The following is a 25,213-nucleotide window of genomic DNA, read 5'->3' as shown; positions in this document are numbered from 1 at the left end:
TATACCTATTGAACCCTATTTTTGTTACTTTTCACTTTATCAAAGGCCCCATTGTTAATTCTGCTAATTTGTTCTCATACCACACAGCCACTTAAAAAAACTAAGTCACAGCTTTTATGCTCGATGGAAGTATTTTATACACTAAGCCAATTACATGCAGAGTCCTAATTAGGTGTCGGTTATGTACATACATAAAGGGGATTTCCTCAAAACACCGACCTCACTTTCCTTTTATAATAATTGACATCAAATGACATATTTCATCAAATCCAAACTGTACAAACTCTAAGAACATTAGGCATGCCTCAATACTAATGAGGATCAGCTGATATTGGCCTTGTTGACTGTCATCCAATAAGATGACATAGCTAATGGCAGTGGGGGATATCTTTTGTGTAACGCATCAGCTAAGTGCACAACAAAAATAGGTTTTGGTATCAGCCATCAAGCAAATCATCACTCTAAAGAACGTATTAGTCCATCATTTCCATTCTGCCACATGTCTACCCAACCTACAAAGTCAGCAGTCAATCGTACCTGTATGTGATCACATTTGACATTTCAGCACTGACTACAGATATACTGAGGATGAGGATCTGCAAAGTTTATGGAGGCCACGCAGCGGCTGGTACACTCACACAGGCTGATGTCAAGACTGAACTGTTGACCTTTCAGTAATGAGTCCTTCTCTCTCCCCACCAGGTCACCTTAAAGCCCCAAGCACACATCCACTATTTTTCCCCTGAAGGGCTCGCAGTACATATTGAAGGACATGGTACTTGAACACTGCATGGTAGATCATGTATTGTTAAAGTCGTGCCGAACACGGCTAGTGCACTGCTCAAGGACAAATGTGAGGTCTGCACTGATACAGTTAAGGTTACAGAACAAGGCAATGACAGAATTATTAAGCTAATATTCATAGCTGTAGAATGTAGCTTTTTCTACTTGTTGAAGCTTTTAGATGTGTATTATCATTTTGAATCCATTTCCAAAAGGTTTAAATTTAAAGAGCACACTGCCCTGACATGATGAAAAATCATTACTTTATAATTGCTAGCACCTGTAGCATGTCGGCTCACAGCTTTTCAAAGAATCACCAACACTTTACCTTGCCTCGGGGATAATTAGTCCGTCTAGTGTCTGCTATGTGTTTTTTTCTTCTTCTGAAAAAACAATACCTGACAGAGAAGATAATTGTTTACTGAAGAGTTGAAGGACGCAGAGAAATAACTTGTTGGCTTTAGCATTGTTCATGTGGGTTAAAGACCAAATGAGAACTCAATAATAAGATGACTAGAACATTGAAATGTGAGAAAAGAGATCTATTTCCTCAGCAGGATTATTGCATGTTCAAAATGAAAGATTAAAGCAGCACTGGGAGTTTAATTCTGACTCCTGGTGGTTTAAGTTGAGAACATTTTGTCTGTTATCAATTATTTATAAAACTGTATAATTTGTACTCGTTATCATGCTCAGTAATGTCATATCGTGTTGAGACATTAAGGCTAACAGCTGAAAATAACCAAGATATTATTTTGAGGCATGTGGCCCAAAAAGGTTAATGACACAGTAAACACATTGGATAAATTACCATCAATGCAACAAGCCTCACAGAATAAAGTATTGTCATCGACCACCAAGAATCACACAACAGGAGATGGGATGATTATTTTCCACCACTGCTCGATTAATACAAGCACCGCGGCATTACCTCTGATTGCCCCGGGTCAGTTTCTCCACAGGCTCTAATCATAAACTACAAATATGAGCCGGTGGAAATGTTACATACAGACAGCTTTTTTTCCTTGGCACCGGTGGCGGTAATCTGTTGACTGGATGGTCATCCTGCTGTAAGACGGATAGAGAAATAGACTGAAGTTACTGCTGCCGGGCACCTGCTGATACTGAGGTTAGATATACTGTAAGCCTCCCCCGTCTCAAATCTGAAACGTTGAAGGCTTCACACACCCCCACCCTGTATGTGTGTGTGTGTTTGTGCATTCCCTTCAGGTCTGTGTGTGATAAACCGTAGCCTGGAGGCTCTCTCCTCAATTCTTATCTCCCTGACAGACGTTACCCCTGCGTGGCCGCGGCCCATACAGTCACACCGATGGAGCACGAGCGGAGCTTTTTCTGTCTTTTCGGAAACTTTCCATCAGATTTCCTCTGCTTTGTTTCTGATTGTCAGATATGTTTTTGTATGCAGAGATAGAGCCCTTTCCCAATTTCTTGTATCTCATCTTCAGGGGATAACGTTCATTAGGAAATCACTTGGCTGTGGAAATAAAACTCATCTGGATGAAAACATTGCCAGTGTTTCTACCAATATTTGGATTCACCCGGGCTGTCTGAGTAACACAACTGATAACAGATCTGTAATTATGCAGACTCAAATCACAATGAAATTAAAAAAGGATTTCCACGCCATGGAAATATATTTGCAATTATAAAGTATTTAACATTCAACACCTCAACTTTCTGCCTTGTTTTTCTATTTAAATCAGTATTTTGTAATACTGTCCTCAAACTTGTAAAGCATCTGCCCTTCAACCCCTTCTTTCAGCTAAAATCTAAAGAACTTTAATCGTAACAACATTGATTTGTTTACCCATGAAAACAATGATTGTTCTCATGTTTTTGCTGTATGCTGTTTTATGTAATTTACTTTTTTTTCAAGAATTGTTACACTTTAACCATCTCTTTGTGTGATCTTTTAGAACAAAATCCAACACAAGACCCAAGCAAAATGGCATTTACCAATGAATTCTGTTCACTTTATATGGAGCATCACGTTTGTTAAAAAGCACACAAAGCCACATTATGTTGTGTTGTAGTGAAGCTCTGACAACACTGTTTAGGCAGCTTGGTGGGAACCGACCTTCACTAAAGAAACCCCTTTGTTAAATCACAGCTGAATGTGTGGGAGAAGACAGGCGAGCCCAACACAGGTAGGGATAATAATAGGGTACGAAAAAACAACAAAACAAGGCTTCAAAATGTTGTCAAATTATTTAAATAAACAAATATTAAACCGCCCGTGAGTATCTGCAGAAAAATAACAGCTATTTTTGAAATGATTAAATACACCCATAGTTTGTCATCCCAGTGGATTTTCTGCATTTTGTTTTGTGTTGTGATAAGACATCTGCTGTGTTTTATATTTGGCAGTGGTATGGTATTAATATCCAAACTCATCGAATTCAGCCAAGAGTAAAGCAGTACATTTTCGTCCTCTCCTCCCACATCCATGAGCTGTTCAGCAGGAGGTCATGTTGCTCGCTTCTTTTTCTCCTGCATTTCGCTCAATCGGATGCTACAGTTTTGTGGCCTGGGGCCGAAAGTAGAGGAAACTAAATCAGCTCGATCAAGACGTGAAGATTAGATGGGATGTGACTGGTAGTCTAAACAGGAGGCCATTTCCTGTCTGTTACTGTAGCAACACGTCCTACAGTATATAAGAGCTGTAGACACAGGCTAGTTGCTTACCAGTTAGTGTCTGTACATTACATGTATGTGTGTGAGTGAGAGGGAGTAAGAAAGAATGTTGTATGGCATGCTTAACCTGTATGCAACTTGGCAGGTTCTTATTAAAAGTAACAATGGATACTAAAACAGTATATATACAGTACTTATTCAGCCTACTATGGATCTTGGCGGTAAATATGCATAGTCAAAAGTGAAACAACTCAACTTCTATCAAGCATGTAACACAATTCCTGTGAGCTTCATTGTATGTAAGCAATAACGCATCTCAAGGCGTCCTCATTTGAAACAAAAAAACTGAAACGAGAGAGCCCAAGAACAATGGAGGCAAATATGCCACGTATTTAAGATTAAAGGTTTATTTGTCACATGCTCATTGAATATGTGCAATGAAATGCATGATGGCACACACTTAAAGCTGTCCTGAACAAGCTAGTAATAAAATAAAGAAAACGACACAGTTTGGTTCAACATAGCGTTCAGCATCTTTCTCAAATTAAATCCTATTAACTCATAGGTGGATCCATTTTACTTCCATGTAACACAGTCATGCATGAGGTCACATTACTGTAGGGGAAATGTGCTAGCCAATCAGAAAATGACATCCTGTTAGTGTTCCTTTAATCTCTCCTATAGACGGTGTATATATTGAGTTTTATTTTACAACTGTTCCTCTATGGCTCCACCCGTCTGTCAGGCCGAATGTGTGTTTCATTAAGCCCGTCCAGAGGTTGGCCCGGGGTTTATGTCCGAGAGAGTCAGTGCCAGAGTTTCCCCCCCAATGACTAGATCATCTGATTATTTTAAGCACAGAACTGCATGGTCCAATTTGTCCGTGAGTGCATGTGTGAAACTGTGTGTGTGTGTGTGTGTGTGTGTGTGTGTGTGTGTGTGTGTGTGTGTGTGTGTGTGTGTGTGTGTGTGTGTGTGTGTGTGTATCTGCAAAGTGAGTATGCGCTTTTCCAGTGGACAGCTATCTCGCTCGCCGCAGGCAATCCAGGAAATGCTTCTCCAGTGGTCCCTTCAGATGTGACTGTGTGTGTGTGCGTGCGTGCGTGCGTGCATGTGTGTGTGTGTGTGTGTGTGTGTGTATATTTGAACTGCAACATCAGCCCCCAGCCCAGTGCCAGCTGGACTTCCCATGAAAGGACTGGATTTATAGGGGGGGGACGGAGTGACGGGCAGAGGGGTAGAGGACAGAGGGGGTCACAGCCTCCTGCCAACTCACTCTTTCAAAACTAGACTCCAAGTCATGAGAGTTTTTAAAGGACTTTCCTGCCGCTCTCCTCCCGCTGGTTGTGCTGCTCCCTCGCTCTCCTCACCACCCACTCTTGCCTTTATCTCAGTTTTCTGGAACCTTTCTGTCTTTCTTTCTGCTGCCTACCCCACCCCTCCCATCCTCCACTGCAATCGTTTTCTCTTGCCAACATCCTCTTTCTCTGTCTCTCTCTTTCTGTGCACGGTGTGCTGGGCAGATCCAGCTGGCGTCCTAGCAACCAAGCAAGCCATGCATAGCTGGCATCATGTGCATGTGAATGGATGGGAGTTGATGGTGTGTGTGTATAGAGGTTACAACCTCTTCTCACGTGCCACATCCACAAACAGCTGTGGCAAGGCAGATGTGCACGTGGTACTACAATTGAGGGTCCACTTCCGTCAAGCCTTCAATGCATTCGCATTTCCAGATTCATGTTACGTAGTTCGCCCAGACTTCAACGGCAATTGTTTTCCTTGGTATTTCCTTAAAGACATCTTATACATGTTTATATCAGCCGTAACACTGGACCCTCTCACACAAGCTCCTTTCAAGTGTTCTGTTTGTTATTATGTTTTGTTGTCTTATTCTTGGCAAACCAGCTAGAGATGCATTGGCCACCACATACTAGGGCTGTCCCCAATACCATTTTTCGGGCTCCGGATATTCGGTAGTAATCAGCAGCAAATATTCGGCCCGCGCGGGGGGAGGGGGCGTAGTAATCAGCAGCGAACCTCTTCGACACGTGTATTTCGGTTTTATTCACGGCATTCATTTTGTTATTCTACAGTATTGTTGTTTTATAGTTATTTGTTAATGTAACCCAATTTGTGTTCTTTGAAATTGAAAAGGATATTGCATTGTGTTTGTTACTTTCGTTGCAGTTGTATATGTCTTACGTGTAATTTGGCTTGGCTTCCTATTTTTTATGGACATGCTTTTATTTTTAAGGAGAGTTAGCGCTGTTGACAGGAAGTTGTTGTTGCTATGGAAACAACGTGACGGAGATTAACGGAGAAAAGTAATATCTACATTTAAAGACGGAGAAAGTAAACGATAACGTTTATGGTTAAGTGTTAGCACCCCCCGAAGAGGCACAAGCTCTTACGTTGGTATTGGAGATTTCAATAAATTCAATTTGGAAAAAAAACGGGGAAAAAACAAACAAAACGAATATCCGAATAACGAAATTGAAACCCGAATAGTACTCCAACGAACGAATATTCGGGTACAGCCCTACCACATACACTGGAAAGCGCAATGAAACCGGAGCATGCGCATTGGTGTGCTTGCTATGAGTACTGACAGACGACAAAAAGGGGAACCTGACAAATCTGCGGTTGAGAAAATATGAATTGGCCTTTAGGGAGCTGATGAATGCATTTCACTGTCGTCAGCAAAACACTTAAGAAAACCCTCTCTAGCTGTCTTAAAGCAGTGTTCACTCCCTAGATAGCAGGATACATGAGACAGAAATGTTCTGTGTTTGTTGGGTGCACTCCCCAAATGCCTCCAAGCACCACCCTGACTATCTCTTCTTTATTCCTATTCCTACCTTGCTCCTCTCATCTTTCTCTCCACTTCAGTCTCTTCTTCTCCTACCTCACCTTTCTTCCCCATCTTTTCCATCTCATACAACTCCGGATCTCTGCCTCCTTTAAGTCGTTGCCCCGGTGGAGGCTGAGGGGAAATCATGACATGTGACAGCAGCTTGACGACAGAAGAAAAAGCCAGTGCGCGCTGTGCTTTCATCTACCATTTAACAGAACAGAGAGGAGCGGTTAGCAGTTCTCAGCAGGGAAATTAGCGGGGTGTGCTGGGTCCGTGTACACAAAGTGCTGGGGTGTTAACCGTTACATTATTGAGAGCCAGGGCCTTTCAAGCCTGACAGTTTGGATCTCACGCTGAGAGCTGGATTCTATCACTACCGTTAATGGCAAGTGGTTTTGGGATGGTTTTTATTCGGGACACTCAGATGTTAACGGGACGGAAGAGTTTGGTTTTACTCGATGCAATGTGTTAAGGTAGGATAATGATGATGACTTCAATGCTGAAAAATATCAACTACAGTCCCAACCAACTCATCTGGAATTCTCAGAATAGCACGGTTCAGTTGCACCGTGGCATACCGAGCCATGATTATAGGCATTGTGACTGCAACCGCACAGCAATGATATTATCAGCCTGCTTGGAGGAAGGTTAGCTGGGGCCAACCAGTAATAGTTGTCTTTCACAGCTAAAGCTTGTGTTAAACTAATTGGCTAAATACATGCATGGTACAGCACATGACAAGTGAGCAAGTACGGTTTCAAAATGTCTCTCTCTGTTTGGCTCTAATGGCACATTTCCACTACACGGTCGGCCTCGGCCACGCTCGGTACGGCTCGGTACGGCTTGGCCTTAACAGGGCCGACTCACTTCATGCTGCGCTTCCATTACAGTTTAGGAACTGGGGTAGTTACTATAGTAACGCAGTGTAGGCGGAGCCGTGACGTCATCTTCAATGAGAACTCCAGAAACACAACACAGCCGTTAGCTGTTAGCACTCAGAGCTCACAGCTCCTTATATATGTTCAGAAACTCGACAAAAGTTAAACAAGTACACACCACAGACTGCCTGTGTCATGGTGAATACAGTCGCTGCTTTATTTATGTCTGTATAGGCCGTTGTTGTGAGTGTGGACGGTCGGAGCATATACTGCGTTAGCTTAGCCAATCTCCACCTAGAAAAACACGCATTTTAAAAGGTTTTTCGCCTGCCGTCTGTCTGCAGACTTGACAAAGCATTAATTCATGGTTTTCACTAACCGGTATCAGTATGTTGTTACTTCGGCATCATTTTGAAACGTGTATTACAATTAAATCACGGTCAAATATGTCCATCTTGTTGTAGTTCTAGCCCTCTTGCCAGCGCTCCTCTCTCTAGTTTAGCATACTCAGCCCGACTCAGCCCTGTTTGTTGGCCTCGATAGAACCACAATTTTCTCGGGCCAGAAAAGACGTGAAAAAGTGGCCCCGGGCCGGGCCGGGCCGGAACTAGGCCTAGTGGAAGCGCAACCAAAAACGTGCACGGCACGACACGGCACGCTTAAAGCGAGCTCCGCGCTGTAGTGGAACTGCGCCATTAGTAATCTCTATCTACTAGGAGTGTTCTACTGTTGAACCACTGGAAACCTTTTTGTGTGAACCAGCTGGAGAAAATGCTCTGCACCAAGTTTCATATGTTCAAGTTACATTGTAAGGGATTGGTTAAGGGCAATCTTCGCAATAGAAATTGCAAACAAGAGGAGACATGGACGTGACGAATGAATGGTGAGCTTCCATTCAGACACTCTGGAGATCATCAATGTCAATCATGTAACCAAAGGTTTCAAAGAGTATAAGCTGTATGTGGTTGACGTAAAAATAGAGAAAAGTACATTGCTGAGAACATAAAACCCTCTGAAAGGCCTGCCTGGAAACATGTATACACTCAAAGTTCATCAAGGTTGGAGGTGCTTTGTCAACGGTGAGCTCAACAAGAAGAACAAATATAGGTCTACTTGACAGCATATAACTATTGCAGTGCTTTCAAATAATGGAAAAATAAAGACAACACTCATTTTCTGGGCCAGACTTCCAACACAGACAGGCGGTATTCAAGACACATGACTAATTGGTTCAATGGGTTCACTGCTCAGACTGCTGGTGTGTGCTTTAATTAGTAACTCACATTTTGAAAAATGAGTCGTTGGGCCATTTATAAAAATCATATTTTAGAAAGGTGAATCTACTGATGTCACTGCTTTGTGATTCACTACTAGTGGCAGACTGGCTATGCGGAGTGTTGGGAGTTTTCCTGTAGGCTGCCTTCATATTTGGACCATTGCAAAATAAATAGATTGTAAATAGTCATCGGGCTGTGGATCTGACGGGGGGGGGGAGCTGGTGACCCAATTATTTTTAAGGGAGGTTCTCATAATAGGTCATGATTCACCTACTGTCACCACCATGAAGAGTTCATTTAATGCACATTTGGAATGCTAGAATATTTATTTTCTGATAAAAGGACTATTGTGGCCAGTTTCATGGATCTATACAGTGTAGTTCAGGTAAAGTAAAATCCAGGTCCATTTTACATGAGATTGTGTCAAGCTGATATTATTAAAGAATCAAAAATAATGATGCAAAAACACAATTTGCATTTAAAAAGCAGTACAAACACAGAAAATAAGGTGAGATGAAGGGATAGTTAAAGAAGCTGCATGTACACATCGAATCACAGTTGTGAATCCCTTAATAGCCAATGTTATTCTTATCACTTAAGTTGTTTCTCTAAGTCACAAACCCATTCCCTATGCACTCTTTGGATAAGTTTGTAAGACAATAAAACACAAAAAGGGAAGAGTATATAAATGCTGCCATCTTTGTTTGTTCCCTCAGCAAAGAGCCAGCTGGCCCACCTTCTGTAATGAAATGTGTTAAACTGAAAGATTAAGGCGTTACTTTATACCCATCCTGCGTTGGAACACAGGCACACAGTTTAACACCAAGGACACATTCAGCACAGAGGGGGGGGGGGTGGATCACAAAGCCTGCTTGATTTCAGGTACTTGGAACGATAGACAAAGTATGTGTGTGTGCTTTCTGAGTAAATATGTGTCTGTAAAGGATTCCTATGTTTTTGTGTGTGCTAGAATGGGCAAGAGTACCCTCCGTGATATTTTGAGTCAGTCACAGTGCTATGCTTCCAGCTAGAACAGTAGCAGCTTAGCCACTTCTGAACCTCCCACACATCCCCCCCCAACACACCGCCGGGCTACAAAGCATCTTTGTTCTCCAAGGAGATCATGCAAAATCTCCAGCTCCAATTTCCCACAGATTTTTCTAAATGTAGCTTTACCTCCGTCTTTGGCAAAATAGTTGATGTTTTTGGTTTGTTTTGTTGTAACCTTAGCATGGTGATTATCCAAACTAATTCCTCAGAAAATAAGTGGAAGAAGAACGAAGGGAAGCAGTTTGACCGGTCAAACATGCAGTGTGGAGTGCAACACTGCGGGAACACACACAGCGATAAAGAAAGCTTCCAAGGCCTGCCTGCTGATGCGCAGTGAGGCAACTCAGAATGCTGACATGTTCCTGGGTTTGAGTGTTCCTGATTGCGTGTTCAGGAGTATATGTGTGTATCGGATCAATGCGTGAAAGTGTCAAAGGGCAGATGGAAAGAGAAAAAACCCCGACTGAACCCCGTGCCAACAGAAGCCGGATCACCAGACTAGCAAACGTCAAAAGTCAAGACCCAGCAGAAAGATCAAGAGTGCATGCAGACATGACCGGAATACTCGTGCTGGACGGAAGAGAAAACTTAAACAGTACAAAGAAAGACTTCTAGTGCTTAGAAGGTGTTAGTTGTTATGCAAAAGAAATAGTGGATGAAAAGAAGGGAAAAATTATAAAAAACAAGAAGAAAGAGAAACAAACCTACAGTATAGGCAAACTGGCTCACACCAACATGAATACGAATTTAGAAAAAATCTTCCAACAACCCCACCACCGGCTTGTCCACCGCAGGGCCAGAACGCTGCAACCAGGGCCTCAGACTCATAAACCACCATTCACATTTCATTTGTGTCCAGCAGGGCTACAGTTTCCTGCCACGTCGTGGACATATAGATCCCCGTTTTCAAGAGAGTGGTTTTCGATCTGAAGTTAAAAACATTTAGAGTTGGCCCTTGTCCTGCAATTTGGCCCTGCTGTGGGTGAAAGGGGTCAATCAAAAGCCTCTATTGCGCTTTGCTGAAAGCGGGCCAGCAAAGGAGAAAGAGACAGATAAAATTCCAATGTGAAGATTGAGAGAGACAAGCATCCCTGCAGCTCTGATCGCAGCCCTGATCCCAGCATATGTGTGTGTGTGTGTGTGTGTGTGTGTGTGTGTGTGTGTGTGTGTGTGTGTGTGTGTGTGTGTGTGTGTGTGTGTGTGTGTGTGTGTGTGTGTGTGTGTGTGTAGGCAGTGAAAGCATGCTGTTTGAGAAAATTGTCCCATTGTGTTTTATGGGATGTTGTGAGGTTTTTATCATATTTGCAGCTAAATATCTCTGCTGTTTTTTTGTATAAAAACGTCCACACTGTGTTTGTGTGTGTGTTTGTGTTTTGATGGACTCACCGATGACGATGGTGGTGATCTGGTGCCTGCTGGCCCCGTGCTTGTTCTTGACCTCACAGATGAAAGTGGTGTTGACGGCGTCATCCACCTTCCTCACCGTCAACTTGTTGCCACTCACCTCCACTGTGTCTGGCATCGCCCCCGACGCCCTGGAGGGAAGAAAAGAGGAATTAAGAAAAGGAAGGAAAGAGGGAGGTATGAAGGGAGAAGAATAAAAGGACAGGAGAATGAGGGATGACAGAAAAAAAGATTAGAGGACAGAAAGAGGGAGAAACATTTTTAAGAAAAACAGCCGGTAGACCATATGATTTTGAGATATTGGATAAAACAAGATGAAGTATAAGAATATCAAAAAGACAAATCGATGAGAGAGGGGGGAGAGAAAAATGAGAGAGAAGAAACAGAAAAAGTCGGGGGCCGATAGGGATGAGAAACGAGAAGAAAATGTCACTTTGGTATTCAAGCACAGCATTAATGTGAGCAGAATCACAGACATGTGAACAGCCGTTCTGTCTCCCTGCTCAATATTCATCAAAAACACACTCTCACAAAACCCAGCACAGCACACCATCTGTCCATCAGGATGAGAAGTTAAGAACATTTGTGTTTATCAAAAAATGAGTGGGTAATTGTCGTTTAAGACGGAGGACTGTTGTGCACACTTCTGTCGTGATTACATCAACAATCACAGATGGAGAGTGGCTCTTACGCGGTCCAGGTGATGGTGGTGGGCTCAGGGTTGCCGCTGGCCATGCAGAGCAGCACGGCGTCTGAGCGCCCGACGTACCAGTTGTTGTCATATCCTTCTATGGATACAGAGGGGGGGTCTGAAAGAGAGAACGGGATGTTAAGGAAAGTGAATTGCCTATCAATGACATGGAGATTGATGAAGACATTCTCGAGTGAGGAAAATCTCGTTGGTGTGGGAACCACAGGCCTTATTGCAGGAATCTAACAAAAAACCCAGGCCTTTGAGAAAAGCAAACGGGAAGTGATGAGTGACTCATTCATGGATTTTAGGACTCATTCCTGCACCACTCTATTAAAGGGATAGTTTGGATTGTTTAAAGTGGGGTTGTTTGAAGTAATATTAGGCTAAGAACCAACTACATCAAAGTCGCATGGTTGAGCAAAAACACCACTAAGATAAAGGCGGACTGTTGTTTATTTAGACCCATGTCAGCAACTTCCTTCTTTACGACACATAAAGCTCTAGACGACTTGGGTATTTACTGACATATTTAAATGTTGTAGATCAAAAATGTATAACATATTTTAAGCTTGTGTTAATGAGTACTTTTGTAGGAATCTAACCAAAAACACATTAAAAAACACATTGACTTTGAAGCGAGCATACTAAAGTGCTAAAATGCTAACTCATTTCTGGGTTTTAGGACTCATTCCTGTACCACTCTTTTAAAGGGATAGTTTTGATTGCTTGAAGTGGGGTTGTATGAGGTGCTTTTTCATAGTGTTATTCTTAAAGTAGATGGCAGTAGACACGCTTAGCAATGTAGTTCTGTGGCAGGGGGCGGCAGAAAAACATATTTTAGCCATCTAAAAAGACCCACTTTGTTGAATACGAACTAACTATAGACACACAATGACACAAACAAACTAGCGATCAAGGCAGAGGTAGACCAGCTACTGTAGATTAAAATGTATACACATTTTTTTGGGTGGCTAAATAATTTTTGCCCACTTCCACAACAGTACATTGCTCAGCCTTTGTGCCATACTTCTGTCTGTTTCTCCAAACTGAGGGCGTGATGACTTGCAACTTCTGACAAGGGATACATCATACACCCCCTCTTTAAAAGATCTGGACAACCCCTTTAATCTGTTTCAAATTGTTACAACACAAAGAAAACCTCACTTCAAGACTGAAAGGAATGTGTGTTAAGGTGAGGTGTGTAAGCTGTGCTGTATCCGGAGTAAAAACCCTGCTACCTTAAAGAGCTTTTCTCCACAAATTCAAAGCACACTTGGGAGGATGAGAAAATCAGTTAGAGTCACTATCATAAGTCAAAGCATGTAAGAAGTTAAAACAAGCTAATAGAAAATCTCTCTTCACACAGAGAGAGATTGACCAAGAGAGAGAAAGAGACAGAGGGGAGTATGGGTAGAAGACAGTGTGTGGGAGTGTGTAATGTGAAGTGTGTGTTCCTCCTAGAGAGCGCTGACCTATAAAAGCAGATCTGAGTTACAGCGCAGACAGGAGACATGATCCCTCACACCAGTGCTAAACTAACACATACACAGTGAGGAGTCACAGTGTGTTAAGTGTGTGCTCCTGTTTGTCTATCCTTGTGAGGACCAAGGCTTCAAGAGTGAGGACAGTTTACCTCGATAAATGTTTGGTTTTAGAGTTAGAATAACATTCAGGAAAAAGGAGTGTACAGAGATGTCATTATTTCCACATCCTTAAACTATAATCTTCTGTCTCTCTGCATTCTGTTATTACAGACGCCAACACACTCACAAAGGCTGCACACATGAGATGCTAAATCTGATTAATTACACACTGAGATGCACAGTTTGTTTATATGTTGCTTTAAAGCCAGTGAAGTTAATTTGACAGCTTGAATTGCAGGCATGACCCTGTGTCTTCAGCCCCCATACTCAGGGTCTCGTGTTCATGTAGAATCTGTTTTTTAAACACATTGCCGGTTACTTCTTGCTGCAGCTTGACAGGCAGTTTTGATTACTTGTGTATGTGCGTGTGTGCTCTAAAAAGTGCAGATTATAAAAAGACAAAGACAATCTGTTCCATCTTTGCAGGAAACTGCAGCGAGGTCACAAAGGTGAGACAATTCTGTCAGCTTCACTAAATCTCTGTAAAGCCACGCTGAACCTGTCGCCTGTTTTAATCCTGTGGAAATGAATGGATTAGAAGAAAGCAAAAATGTGTGTGTGTACATTTGTGTGTAAACATGTCTCCTTGATTTGCTATACTCCAGAAAGTGAAGAAAGGTGATTTTATGCTATTTATTTTAAAGTATCTTTTTAAAATTAGGTCTTTGGGTGTGAAATTGCGTGTTATCACTAGGCATCAGTTTGGCCTTTCCTCATATTGTGCGTAATTGTACAATTCTGGATGCATTTGTCACAATATGCCAACACATTTATAACAAAGGTGAAACGGTGGCAAACACAAACACCTTGATGGAAACTACCTGTTGTTGTTGTTCTGCTAATCAGCAAAGGAACACATTAACAAACATTTATGTGGATGGAGAGTCATAATAACAAACTGAATGTAGTCGATGCCTGAGGCCTGTACTACGAATCCAGTTCAACATACCCTGGATATGTTTGAGTCATCTGGCTTAACTAACCCAAAACAAACGCGCTCTCGCTAAGCGGTCCGACGACGCTGGTTATCAACTCGGTAAATCAACCCAGGGTTTCTCTGTCCGGCTGAGTGCGCGTTCACATGAAAGGGGCGGGGTTAGCAAGATTTGACCAATCACAAACATGGACAAGCGTACTGACAGCGCAGCGTCATACTTCCTGAATGAAAAGTCAACTATAATATTAGACAAATATGAAGACATTAAACTTTAAACATCCATGACTTAAACACTTTACCCAGGATAAAAGCCACATAGCTGCACCTGCAAGGTGAATACAGCTGGTAAAAGAAAAGTGTTTGAATGCGTACATTAACAGGTTTATGATATCACTGCCCCGTCTAAGACACGAGTGGATTTGACTTTAATTACATTTGACTCGAGTGTTTCGTCAACTTAATGTGTTGTTTCAAATAATACTTCTGCATACAGTATGTGACACTGTGAGTGTTGCACGGCCAGATACGGCTCAAGAAGCTGACTCAAATAAGGAAATATATGATACATTATGATGTGATATGATATGAATGATAATGGGACACATCGACGTCTGCACTCACAGTGCCGCGGACTGTACGTAATGTTACTTTGATCCGGTAACTTATGTTGTGGCAGATATTTAAGTAAGTACGGAGCCCTGGAGGGTTCACAGAGAGAAAAATAAATAAAACGAGGCCAAGTTTTATTAATTTGTGCGCATGAGATGTAATTCGTGCGCACGATATACTTTCTCGTGCGCACAAGATACTTTCTTGTGCGCACGAGAAAGTTACCGGTGCGCCAAGTAGGAAGCGGAGCGCACAGGAGACAACCGTTTCATTGCAGACTGTTATGTTTATGTGGGGAAATGACAGTGCATACATTATTTGAGATATATTTCAAACTCGCACTTCATTTTAGGGACATTTCGGCCAGAGGTGTAGAGCTATTTGCGCGCAGAGAGCTGTGTCTTTTACGCAGCGCCTTCACTGACTACACTAACCTTCATTAGAAGAGCTGAATAGAGATCGAGGCTGCTACGTTTTAGCCACACACACACCCGCACACACTACACATCGAACTGCCCGATTATTCCCCCTATTACTCGTTTTATGAAGGAGATGTCCGGTCACCAGGGCGCATGATGTGTCAATAACCCAATTTGTGTTCTGTGAAACTGAAAAGGATATGACATTGTTTTTGTTACTTTCGTTGCAGTTGTATTAAATGTAATTTAGGTTAACTTCCTGTTTTATTTAGATGCTGTTATTTTGAAGGCGAGTTTACGCTAAATTGTTGTTGCTATGGAAACGTGAAATGCTACATGATGTGTGTGTGTATGTTTGGTGTATGTGTGTGTCCGACACCGGCATTTGTTTTCAAATGACCATGAACAGTAATTTACACACATCTGGCTAACTCCATATGTGCATTCCCAAGGGAAAGAAGTTTGTTTCATCTTAATCTCGATGTAGGCTAGTGCTAAATGCTGTCGGAGTGCACCGGAACGAACGCCACTATCATAATATCTTCTGAAAACAAATGCCCACACATACACAGACACAGACACAAACATACACACACACACACGCCCTGGCGACCGGACACCTTCTTCATAAAACTAATAATATGGCGTAATAATTGGGCAGTTCGATGTGTCTAACCATAAGAAAGTATCTTGTGCGAACGAGAAAGTATATCGTGCGCACAAATGAATAAAACGTGGCCTCGTTTAAACTCTGCACACTGAGCTCTGATTGGTCAGCAGGCGGTGCTTTCACTGAGTTGATCTCTTATCCTGGAAACAAACCTGCTCCGGAGCAGGCTAGCCGTCCAGCATAAGTTACCATGGAGATCTACCCCGGTAAGAGGTGAACCAGCGTCGTAGGACCGGAAACCCAGAGTTTTCCCTGAAGTTACCTCGCTAAGTGAAAATCCAGCTTCGTAGTACAGGCCTCTGGTCTTTTGTTGCTATTGGATCAGTTGGTGGATTGATATACCAAGGTCTTGCGGGGTTACAACTAGGTTTAAAACGACTTAAGCCGAGACTAGGAGTGAATATTTGTCCTCAAATATCACCCATACCTTACATCAGTTTCTCTGCACTGTTTGTTTATGTTATTGTTTCATGTTGGAAACCCTGATAAACTAAAAAGGTGTTCTCAGCTGTTAAAGCAAATAAACCAGATGTTGTTTTTGTCATTAGAGAAGAGACTGGGAGGTGCTTTAGAATGGAGGTGTGCAAAGAAAGTGTTGCACACTAATATAAAATGATCACCTTCTCATTATCGCTGTCTAGTAGAGAGGATATAAATGTGCAATGTTTGTTCTTCATAGATAAGTGGTGAAATGTCTGCCAAATTAAACACCTAAAGATTCTGGCATGGCACAGATCTATCTATGAAGTTATGTGTATCCTTTTATGACCCATATGGAAAAAGATCAATCTAGTGCCTATGCGTTATTTAAGCTCAACAAGACATTATCATGTAAAAAGGTGTTTAAGTGTTTCTTACATTCCACCGAGAGCTGGACGGTGTGAGCCCACGGTCGCTCCTGAGTCTTCTGCTCCACCATGCAGGTCACCTCCCTGCCGTTATCTGCTGCCGTGGGAACCAGGCGGTACTCGCTGCGAACCGTCACTGTGCCATCCGGCCCGTTGGTGGTGTTGGTGGTGTGGTTGCCTCCAACTGACCCCAACCATTTGATGGTGGCCGCTGGTTTGCCGTCCATTGCCTCGCACGTGGCCACCACCACCGACTTGGTCTCGGCCTGAACGGTCACAACGTTGGCAGAGTTCTTAGGCTTAGCTGGAGGCAGAGAAAGGGGGAGACAAGTGGGAGAAGAGCAAAAGAAAGAGACATCAGACAAGAGGAGGTTCAATCAGTTTGAGGTGTGTTCACGTACTGTACACCGTGGCACCCTGCTGTGTGTAATGAAATTCAGATGAGAGAGGGATGGGCCCTCTGGTGTGACCCTAGGCCTCAAAAACATCACAGAGACACCGAAAAGAAAGTGAAGCAACATCCTTAAAAAGTCCTGCAGTGTCTTTATTAAAGCCAATGAAGAATTTGAATTGTAAAATCCAGTTAATATACATTTTTATGACTTAATTACAGCTTGTATTCTATTAGAATATTCCAGAACAAAGCGAATCCCTTGCAAATGTGTGAAACAAAAACGTAACAGTGAGAAAGAGAGCCTTTGTCTTTGACCCAATTATAATGCATGTTTTACATCAACCAATTGGTTTGGAGAGAGCTTCATCATCATAGACTTTCTTGCAGGTAGTTCCCCAATTGAAGTGAAACATCAAACATACCGACAGTTACGAGGTTTTCACATTTCAACAGCGATATTGCAACATTGCTTTCCCCTCTCCCATCACATTAGCGTTGTTAAATCAAAGCGGACTTGTTCTATAAAGTGGCATTGTTCCAAGAAAATGCCCTTCCACTACCAATAAATCTGTAAATGTCAGTGAATTCCATTATTTCGTGATGTCAAGTGCTGCAATTTACTTTTTTGTTATACCCACTGTTCACATGCTTCATGTTGTACTGCAGGATGTGATTTTGTAATTTTCCCCTAAATGCCTTTCAACCTGCGGCACAGAGACTTTACTTATCGGAAAAAAACGGGCAATTACTGAAAACACTTTTTATGCTAGTGAATTGACTGCTGCTTTATTCGGGGATCTGTCAGTGCTGAAATTGGTTTAATGTGTTTTTGAAGAAAGAAATCATCACGATGACTCTGAGGGACTGACACCAAAGTGTATATTTATGGTCATTGATTAAAGTGTTTGGACATTTTATGATACATCTACACTGTAAATAGCTCAACATGGTTGAGCATGTTTACATTTGGACAATGCGTCATGTTTTTAAAAGAAGTATACCAACAACCAACAGAAAATACTTGAAAATGCCTATCCTTTAGCATTACCCCATCATTAGTATTAACAACAGTGTTTAAGGTCTTTAAAATAAAGAAAACATGCAAATTACTTTAATGTCCATTAGAGATTTTTATTATTAATGCCCCCTCATACCAGCATTTAGAGATGATTCGATTTTAGTGAAAAATCATGGCAATTCAGGGATAAATGTTATGCATCAACTTCAACTTTGGTACATTTTCACTTTAAAATTGGTATTAGCAAGAAAACCGAGCTCCACATAGTGGATCATGGAGAAAGCCATTGGAGCTTCTGTGTAGCACCTCCCCCTTCTATTTAACATTCCCTGTGTAAGTACAAAAGGCTCCACAAAAGCAAATTGGTTTGTGGACAGTTTTGCGACAGAAAGAAAGGTATAAATACTTATTTTCAATAAACTGTGTGAAGGTTCTGACACACCTGGAACAACCGAATGTTTCCCGGAAAGTCATTCTGAAAATGTCACATATGAGCGACAATGTGCCTCCATTGTCTATATGTCTGCCTGCTTTTCACTTTTGTTTGGAACAACTTTGGATTCCCCATGTGGTATGACAAAAGTAGTTTGAATCTCGTCTTTGTTTATTTTTACCAATTTTCGAAACAATGACAATTTTGATGTACCACTTTATGGTGTGAGCAGTTATTCTGCCCAAGATGGCAATCACTACTGATTCTGGATCTAGGTTGACATTTTACCATTTCATACCATCGGATTTTTGATTACTCCAACATTTGAAGCTGGATGCTGCTGTGAAGACTTGCAGTTTCCAGATGGGTTGCTTTAGTGAACATAAATATACTTTTTTGCTTAAAAATTCTAGGGCTGTCCCGAATACCATTTTTCGGGCTCCGGATATTCGGTAGTAATCAGCAGCGATTATTCGGATATTCGGCCCGCGCGGGGAGGAGGGAGTAGTAATCAGCAGCGAACCGCTTCGACACGTGTATTTCGGTTTTATTCACGGCATTCATTTTGTTATTCTACAGTATTGTTGTTTTATAGTTATTTGTTAATGTAACCCAATTTGTGTTCTTTGAAATTGAAAAGGATATTGCATTGTGTTTGTTACTTTCGTTGCAGTTGTATACGTCTTAAGTGTAATTTGGCTTGGCTTCCTATTTTTTATGGACATGCTTTTATTTTGAGGGAGAGTTAGCGCTGTTGACAGGAAGTTGTTGTTGCTATGGAAACAACGTGACAGAGATTAACGGAGAAAAGTCATATCTACATATAAAGACGGAGAAAGTAAACGATAAAGTGTATGGTTAAGTGTTAGCACCCCCCGAAGAGGCACAAGCTGGAATAACAAAATTGAAACCCGAATAGTACTCCAACAAACGAATATTCGGATATTCGGGTACAGCCCTAAAAGATTCCTCCTTTAACATCAAATGATGAAATGTCAATGTGTAGTCTTTGTTAACTGTATGGTTGATTGTGTCTGCTTTCATCATATATTATATCCAACCAAATCCAGGTGACATTTAAAAAGTCTTAGATATTGTCTTTCTGAAAATTGAATATATCACAGGAAATTAGATTAAACAAAGAGCCTGAATAGACATGGAAAGCTTAGACAAAGCTTGACAAATGAGCAGAGATTTTAGATATGAGGGGGAAAGGAAAGGAAAGGGAAAAGGGAGGCACAAACAGAGGACAGATGAACTGAAAGGCATAAACGGAGAGAGATCACATAGAAAAGAGAAGAGAGTGAATCAGAGGTTTGGGATTGAACAGCGGGCCTAAACAAGTCAGGAGTATCCGTCCCTGATGTGTTTCCTGACATTGCATCGGATTGGGCACACTGCTAGTTATCAGAGACATTTTGTGTAGAGAGTAATTAGAAGGCAAGCAGGAAGTTATGCTGGCAGAGCTGAATACACAGCTCTGTTTACCGCCCCCACCACCAAAACTAACCCTTCGGTACGATCAATAGCCTGAATGATAGAGACTGACAGGGAGGGAGAAATGAAAGTGCTTCATGTTTCCAAACACTGTTAACAGCATGGAGTGTATTTGGTTTATGAAACCAAGCACTTAAAAAGCTTAAAATATGTCATAATCAATGCATGCTTCCATTTCTTCTATTAAAATTGCAATTTGGTGCGTGTTTAGCCAAGAATGATGTTCTTCAATCAACTCGCCGTCACATTTGCTCGCTTCAGAGAGACATTTACTGTGAGACATTGTCCCAGCAGCTTCAGCAAGGCAGACGCTTGCCCTAGCGTGAACCTGAGACTTCTCTAAAACTCTTTCTTTCTGACTTGGCAAGCAGTTACAGATCAAAGCCTGTGACTGGAAGATTGCCAGACTGAACGTTAAAAAACAAGTTGGGCATATCTGCCAAGCATGAAGATTTGTAACTGAGTGTGAAGCCGGCTGTTGCTGCATTAAGGCAGCATTCACACAGGACAGCTGACATCAGGACATTGTGTTGAAACCATCCAGACACCCAGAAAGCTAATTAGTGAAGCCCAGTACGGACCACATTAATACTTACATTTGGCCCACATTCTGCCAAGCAACAAAAGTGATGAAGACATGCAATATGGCAGCGAGGACACAAACTTAACCTTGGTATTATGCAGAATTTAGCCAGACCCAAGCCACACTGTACCCCTTTCAAGACCTAACTCTTAACCAGATTACAAATAGTTTGCTGCATTTGGCCCCACTTACTGCATACTGTATGTGGTGCAGTAGAGATGAGCCATTTTGGGAGCACAAACCCCCTCACCATTGCCACAAATGACCCATTTACTTCCTTAAATCAATCAAAGTTGACCCAGAATCATGTCCTATCTGGGTTGTGTCGCAGTGTGCAGCTCTTAAAACAGTTTGAAGCAATCTGTACACATTTCAAAGGCTGATGAAGTCCATTTGAACATCACATTTTTAGCAGCAGGGGTCATCTACCACAGGCTGGTCCAGATAGAAAAACTCTCAACAACCATCATTGTTCCCAGAGGATATACTACTGAATATGGTGAACTCTTTTCCATAAGGTTACATTTAAAGTTTTTTTTTAAGAATCTCTAGGCAACTATTGGATGCAGTACCATAACGTTTTGCATTCACATTCATGTTTACTTAACTATTAAGTGCTATTTTTGTATTCGTCCAATACATATTTGATGAAAAACACCTGCAAAACAAATAGAATTCCCACCAGCCTCGGCTTTACTTTGTGTTTAATGTCAATTAGCAAATGTAAGTATGCTAAGCCATGATGCTGAACATTAAACCTCTCGAATGTAAAAAATGGTACCATTGTCAATCCAATGTAAGCATGTTCTTTTTAGCATTTAGCTCAGAACACTTCAATTACAGCTTCACAGAGATGCTAGCATGGCTGTAGCTGTCAGTCTTGTTGTTTTATTGATCAAAAGTCTATCTTCTGAGTGATGTTTGACTTGCTTGCTGATGTTTCCATACACCACCACTGTAGATCAATGTATTATATTAATACATCCTATCCTATATGTCAGTGTGACTCCACAGAAGTAAACAGGGTCAGGGAAAGAGTCAATAAGTAAACCCGACCACTCCTGAATTCTTCATTGCTATTGGTTCAAGTGCAAAGCTGAAACAAATCCTCCAAATACAAGAATCTCCACACAATGTTTGGAAACACAGAAACTGAGCCTGAAGAACAGACACATTTGGATTTGGCAGTCGCTTCCTCCTTCTCCCCTCCTTAAACTTGGATTTATTCAATTCTGATGAAGGCAGCCAAGTCATTTATTTTTTGTATTTTATACTTTGCTGCAGACATTAGCCAAAGATCAATAAAGGTTTCTGGATCTTGTTAAATTTTTGGAATTCATGCCTCGCCAGCTGCCCAGGTTTGTAAACATCTTGTCTCAACTTGACACGCTGCTGCTGAATATCTCCAGACAATGTCGGGGGAAAAAAAACATCTGTTTGGCTCTCAACTGTTAACATTACATGAATATTCAAGGACACAACAAGAGTTTATACTGCAATTATTCAGCTGTGCGTGTTGTTTTGACAAGTCATTATTGGCTGCTAGAAATGTTGAAAAAATGCATTCATTTGAGTGTTAGACTAATTTAGCTAATTTAAGCTTGAGAGCACTCACTAAGTGCCTGGAATTAACAAAATAAAAGAAGAAATTAATAATCATTCCCAATGTCACTGTCGTTATTCAAGGAGAGAGGTGAAAACACATCATTTTGACTTCTAAGGCCAGCTCAGACTTGCCTCTGAACACAGAGCACCTCGGGCCTCGTGTTTCAAGCCCCTTTGTGCTGCTGCATTTAACTGCATTTTGACTGATTCAGTGCTTCTACTTAAGGGCAAATGGAAGACAAAAAAAACCTTCCTCTGTTTTTCAAAAACTCAACCATATAAAGAATGCTGTTTCAATTCACCAAGGTTGTTACAGTACAGAGCAAGTTTTGTATTGTAGTATTTGCTGACGGGCATATTTTCTGTGAATGGAGAATGGCTCTATACTTGTTGTTTAGGGTATCTCTTATATCTCTAGAGTTCCTCCTTAACTGAGGATGTCAAGATTTGTATATTGAATATTTTTTTGGATAAACACAAATAAATATACTGAACAAATTCCAGCTCTGGTATGCCATCAGGGCTGAACGTTATTCACAGAGCAATGTCTTTGAAGGTCAAAAAGGGATTACTATAATTTGTCTTTAACCTCTGTTTGTCTAGCAAAGGTTTGGACAGGACCATGTTTCTCACTCTACAAATGCTGACCGGAACGACAACATATTTACTGCAGTTGAATAATGAGCAGTTGACAGGAGCCATTACAGGGTCATAAAGATTTACAATACAAAATCTGAGCAGCAGATGATTGCGTGTTAAATAGCTTGGATTAATCAATCACCCTCAGTAATATAAAGAAGACTCAGGTTTTAGTCGTACAACTACTTTCTTTTTCACTAAGACCACAACATCATAGATAGTGAAATATTAAGTTTGCTAATATGAATTCAAGACACTGGTACTGGCTTACCATGCTGTGAAGAGATTGGGGGTTTCAATTGAACCTTAGCAATAAAGTTATTGCTTTGGATAAAAGCGTCAGCTAAATGATATGTAATATGTAATGTAGACGAGATCTGATCCTTCCTAAATCCAAGACATGGTAAACCATACACTCCAGCATGTGCAAATCCAGGTACTCCTCAATTAAAATACACCTGTTTGCAATCCTGAATGGTGGAACAAGCTCTCCATTGATATCAGGACATCAAAATGTCTACATATCTTTTGCCGCAAACTGAAAACATACCAATTGGCACTTATGGAGTTTCGCCAATTTTAAATGAATGCACCAGCACTTACGATGGTTTTAGTTTATTCATAACGAATATACCTGCACTTTTTTTGTTGTCCTCAGTTTGTATCTTTATGGTTTATTGCACTTATTGTAAGTCGCTTCTGATAAAAGTGTCCGCTAAATTAAATGTTATGTAATGTAAAAGAATACTGAGGCGTTTAAGGTTAGAATCTCTTGCTTTTACATATGCTAACCAGGACCTTGAGTCAACATGCAGTTACATTTTGCAATATACTTATTTTTAGTTCATGTTGAAATGCCTTGTCTTCATGCTGCTGTGACGAAACATCTTCCCAAAATGGGATCAATAAAGTAAATTATAATCTTATTGTATCTAGTCTAATCTAATGTAAATACATCTAATGTAATCTAATCATGAAAAGCTAATAATCTCACAGAGACTGAGCAAAACACATGCTTGAAAAATGTACTATTTCATATATTTTTCTTTTGGGCTTTGCTGATGATACTTTGCCAGAAAAGTTTGGCTTCAGCCATTGAGGTCAACACCACCCTTGAGTTATTTCCAAGAGAAATGTTGTGCAGAAGCTACACTATATTCTGCCACTTATTCACTCAGTTGATCTTGGACTCCAGCCAGTGACCCTCTGCATTCCACTCCTCCAACATCTGGACTCTCAACATGTCCCTCTCCAAACTCCAAAACAATGTGTTATAAAACACTTCTGATCCACTAGACTCTCCCACACCTGCATTTGTATTCCTGTCCTGCTGGCTGCACTATTCAATAAAATGCAGTATTATTGGCTACCATCCACTGCGCACGCTCCCCATCCAGGACAATGTTATACCATTCACTGCCAAGTGAGTGATTCTTTATTCACACCCCAATAAGTGGTAATAAGATTGGCCGGTGCTGGTGCTGCATCCAATAAGTTATAATAGGATTGGCTGTCAGGATTATGTATTTCTACTTAAATAAGTTGTGATATGATGGGGGTGCTGGTGGTTCTATATCCAATAAGATGTAATATGATTGGCTTCCAGAAGTTCTGGATTCAATAGGGTCTAATGTGATTGGCTCATATGGATTTTGTATCCAATAAGGTAAAATATGACTGTCTTCCAGTGACTTTGAGACACACTTAGCTCACCAATTACATTTACATGGACCAGGATCTGTCAGAGAGCTTGGCAGTGCTGTAGCGGCAGACAAAAGCGAGTCAGTGAGCTCCAGCAGGTATTTCCCAGTCTACCTCATCTTTGTGCCAGCAGCAGCAGTTTAGCAGGCTTAGCCCACATCCATCTGCAAACCCGCCAGAATCTGGCGCTGAGTTTTCTCTGCAAGACAGCCAAGTTCTGCATCTCCTGTTCTCCGTCAGAGAGTGGATTTTTTATTGTTTGTGTGAAGGTTTGCGTTAAAAAAAAACTACCAGGGGACATTTTTCTGGCCCAGCTGGGGGGGAAACATAAAAGGAATTTCATTTCATGCACCATACTGGCTGCAACAACTGGAAATGGATTAATTTAAATTATTGCCTCCCGTTGTGTCTCTACAGTGACTTACTGAAGAGTCTAAGAACTATTGTAGCGTAGCCGTAGCTGATAAGGAACCCACAGACCTACAAGTGGGGCAGCAACACATTTACATTGGCAGCACGCCTGTAAGCATGCTCTCAATTCTCCATTCCTTTTATTGTACATCAACCAATTTTAAAAATACCATTTAATTACACTGAATGTGTACACAAAGGCCTCACACAT

General features: G+C 41.3%; 1 protein-coding gene across 2 annotated transcripts in view; it reads right to left on the bottom strand.

The window, feature by feature from the left end:
• pvrl2l (PVR cell adhesion molecule related 2 like) overlaps nucleotides 1-25,213 on the bottom strand; it is a 299,167-nt gene that overhangs the window by 147,663 nt on the left and 126,291 nt on the right. For both annotated transcript variants that reach the window (XM_034124712.1, XM_034124713.1), the window contains exons 4-6: nucleotides 16,732-17,025; nucleotides 11,593-11,710; nucleotides 10,884-11,032 (exon numbers count right to left, since the gene is read on the bottom strand). In XM_034124712.1, coding sequence (XP_033980603.1) covers nucleotides 10,884-11,032; nucleotides 11,593-11,710; nucleotides 16,732-17,025 — 561 coding nt within the window. The remainder of the gene's footprint in view (nucleotides 1-10,883; nucleotides 11,033-11,592; nucleotides 11,711-16,731; nucleotides 17,026-25,213) is intronic.

This window comes from Trematomus bernacchii, unplaced genomic scaffold, assembly GCF_902827165.1.
Source record: "Trematomus bernacchii unplaced genomic scaffold, fTreBer1.1, whole genome shotgun sequence".
In the NCBI taxonomy this organism is placed as follows: Eukaryota; Metazoa; Chordata; class Actinopteri; order Perciformes; family Nototheniidae; genus Trematomus; species Trematomus bernacchii.
This window is presented reverse-complemented; position numbering and strand designations above follow the sequence as displayed.